General features: G+C 33.2%; 1 protein-coding gene across 1 annotated transcript; it reads right to left on the bottom strand.

Annotated features, from left to right (window-relative positions):
* Window positions 1-1,964: 1,964 nt before the first annotated feature.
* On the bottom strand, window positions 1,965-3,481 carry LOC104101442 (polygalacturonase inhibitor). The gene has a single exon (XM_009608884.3). It carries the CDS (start codon window positions 3,206-3,208, stop codon window positions 2,207-2,209), a length of 1,002 nt encoding a protein of 333 aa, XP_009607179.1. The 5' UTR covers window positions 3,209-3,481; the 3' UTR covers window positions 1,965-2,206.

The following is a 3,481-nucleotide window of genomic DNA, read 5'->3' as shown; positions in this document are numbered from 1 at the left end:
CCCCCAACTTTGTTTTAACCCCAAACTTTTTATAATTACACTTTTTCCCTATTTTCAACATAAATATCCCCTCATTTTTTTTATTTTTCTTACAAAATCATCAATCTATCACAATCTCTCTCTAATTTTCTTCTATAATTGCTACTATTGCTTACTTTATTGTTACTAAGTTTATAATATATAAGCTATATTCGATATATATATATAAGATATATATACATTTAGTATATATACTATACTATACTATATATACATCTTATATAACTTATATAAGATGTATATATAGCTTATCGAATATAGCTTATATATATATACTATACTATATAGTTGAGCTAAAACTTGATCTTCCATCATCCCATATTTATACGAGTTAAAAAGTACCATACTTTGGTCCTTTCATGTTACTACTAAAAAGCGTATATATATATATATATACACTTAGTATATATATATATACACTTTTTAGTAGTAACATGAAAGGACCAAAGTATGGTACTTTTTAGCTGGTATAAATATGGGATGATGGAAGATCAAGTTTTAGCTCAACTCAGATTATAGTTTCAACTAATTTCTCACTCTTAGATATATTATCCTCTTTATCGCCTAGCTACACCAGTAGCATAACTATTTAATTTCTAATGTCTCTAATATCTATTTAATTTTTTTTTTAAAGTTGGGCCCACTTAGTCCATTTAGCCCGGAGACCGTTTAGCCCGTGACTATTTGGCATGTTTAATTTGGGACCGGCTCGAGACCGGGACCGTTTGAACCTGCCCACTTGGCCCGTTTAGACCCGGAACCGGCCCACTTGCCATCCTTAGTTTGGAAGTAACAATCTAAATAGAATAGTGTTAAAACTCACCTTAGATGTTGAGGGAATAACTTAGATCGTAAGGACGCATTGAACTTTGGAACTAATTTCTCTTTCCCCATCTTTTTCTTTTTATATCTGCATTTCACTGGACCTGAAAATTCGATTTGCATGGCACAACTGAAGCACTAGGCAACATCTCGAATTTTCCCCAGATGTTCTGCGAGGCATAACCATGGCATATACAGGGACTCCGAAATTTTTCGGTTTTTATGACGCTATGGTTATGAGCGCACAGCCCTAATTACTTGAGTTCGAAAACGTTAATTATCTTAGTTTTACTCACTTTCAAGTTGTTTTAACATCCTTACTGAGTTCTATAACCTCCTAAACGTCCATTAACACATTCCTATAGTCTCACCTCCAAATACAACTACATCTTATTCCCCAATTCATTGAGCCAACAGTTAATCCAAATTAAGTGTTGAAATTACGAGGTTTTACATTTTAGAGTTAGTTTATTTCTAGATATAAAAAAGTACTCTAGCATTCTTCTTATGACGTATTAAAGAGAAAAGTGCGTACCATATAAATGGGAACAAAAAGAATATTGAAGATAATTATTAATAATAAATTGAGCTAATAATTTTAAAAATAAAACGAGTCATCTTTTATAATTGCGCTAATTGAGTAAAAACTTTATATTATTAGCACTATGGAGTTGGTCAAGGAAAATCATGTTACATTATTAGTCGCATAGTCTGCGCCCACAATATATCTAAATGCGCTGGCTTTTGACATTAAAACTTCAAAGAGGGACCCTTGAATGAAATCTGATCGAGTTAGGAAGAAGGAAGACACCTTCGCCGCGTAAATCCTGTCTGGCTATCCGTCAAGCCAAATCAACGGGATAATGATTTAAAATTGAGAAATAAAATGTGACCATTCTCCTCGAATGTCTTATGCAAAATTAGTTATTTTCTGATTCTTTTGACGATATTTGGCTGTTGAATGAAAAATAACTTTTTAATGCAAATCCAATAACATTTTAATGAAAATTTTGTTTAGTAAAGATTTCAGTGTTTTGAAATTATTTAAGAAATTTCAACAAATATATTATAATCGGTTCTAAAAAGAAAAACACATTGTTAAATTTTATGAAACCTTTAATAATATTTTCGTGACGTATCCACGCCCAAAACTAAAAACAATGAATACAAAAATACAAAATCTTCATCTTGATATTACGACGTGAAAGTACTGAGTACCTTTCAAAAGCTGTCATGCACTCGTTATTGAGCTAATAGCCTAATACAGTCAAACATTACATTTCCACTATCAACCTAGTAATACTTACCAAGTAGCCGACACGGCAACACTTTCCGGTCACCGGAATCATTTACATTCCGGCAACGGAGAGCCACAAAGGCATTTATTATGAAAATAAGAGTAAACATCAAAGCTCTGCAACTTCCCACCTTGTGGAATCTGTCCACAAAGTCTATTATAACTCACATTCAAATTCTGTAACTGTAAATCTTTCAATCCTTGTGGTAATCTACCAAAAATCCGATTATGGTTCAAATCCAACCACGTTAAACTCTCCGGGAACTCCACTTTCGAAAGATCAAACTGTAATGTATTCCTCGACAAATCAATTATCTGAATTGCCTTGTTCTTTCCAAATAAGAAAGAAACATCACCTTCTAACTTGTTCCTTGAGAAATCAAGTGTTGTAAAATTCAAATTGCCTAAAGATTTTGGTACTGGGCCAGTGAGGCTGTTATGTGAAAGGTAAAGACTTGGGATTTGTCCTCTGAATTTTCCGAATGATTCTGGAATTTGTCCAGTGAGTTTATTGCGATCTAAGTAGATTGTTAATAAATTAGGGAGTTCAGAAAGTGATGGTGGGATTGTTCCAGTGAACTGGTTGTAATTTAACTCTAGCAAAGTCAAGTTCTTGAGTTGGCTAAGAAATTCAGGAATAGGGCCACTGAGGTTAGTGAAACTGAGTCTTAACATTTTGAGGTTTGTGAGTTTAGCAATAGTTGGGGGAATGGTTCCTGTGAGATTTGTGATATGATGGAATTGTAAGGTTTCGAGAAAAGGGAGGTCGCCGACGGCGGCCGGAATTTGACCGGAGATGTTGGCTTGGAAGACGGTGAGAGCATTAATCCGGTTGGTTTTCCGGTCACATTTTACGACGTACCAATAACAGCAATCTGTGTTGGGATCCCATGAAGCTAAGTGGTAGGGATTGCCTAAGTCATTCTTGATTTTTAGAAGGACTTTTTTATCTTTTGGATTGCATCTCACTGAATGAGAAGGGGAAGGAAAAGAAAAGACAAGGAGGAGAGAAAAGAAAAGAATGGGAAGAAAAGAGGATTTCATTTGCATTCTGTTATTGCATGAAATTGTGGAGTTACTGAAGTCCAAATATCTCTATTTATAGATATTTGGTTGGCGTTTGCATATAAATTGGTTGAAACTTGAAAAAAAAGTTTTTAAAGTTAAATTTGAATATGTATTTTAATTGAAAAAAAAAAACTTGAAATTTATGAATAGAAGAAATACTTTTACTCTTAAACCAGCTTTTGAGAACTTGACAAAAAAATATCAAAACTTTTTTAAAAACTAATCATATTTCATAAATAATCAATATTTTCAAAA

The sequence above is a fragment of the Nicotiana tomentosiformis genome, chromosome 3 (assembly GCF_000390325.3).
Source record: "Nicotiana tomentosiformis chromosome 3, ASM39032v3, whole genome shotgun sequence".
Lineage (NCBI taxonomy): Eukaryota > Viridiplantae > Streptophyta > Magnoliopsida > Solanales > Solanaceae > Nicotiana > Nicotiana tomentosiformis.
The sequence above is the reverse complement of the archived record's forward strand: the minus strand, read 5'-3'. Positions and strand labels throughout refer to the sequence as shown.

What these genes read in the sequence shown, in the direction of transcription:
- LOC104101442 (XM_009608884.3), bottom strand. Translation starts at nt 3,208, where the DNA reads ATGCAAATGAAATCCTCTTTTCTTCCCATTCTTTTCTTTTCTCTCCTC.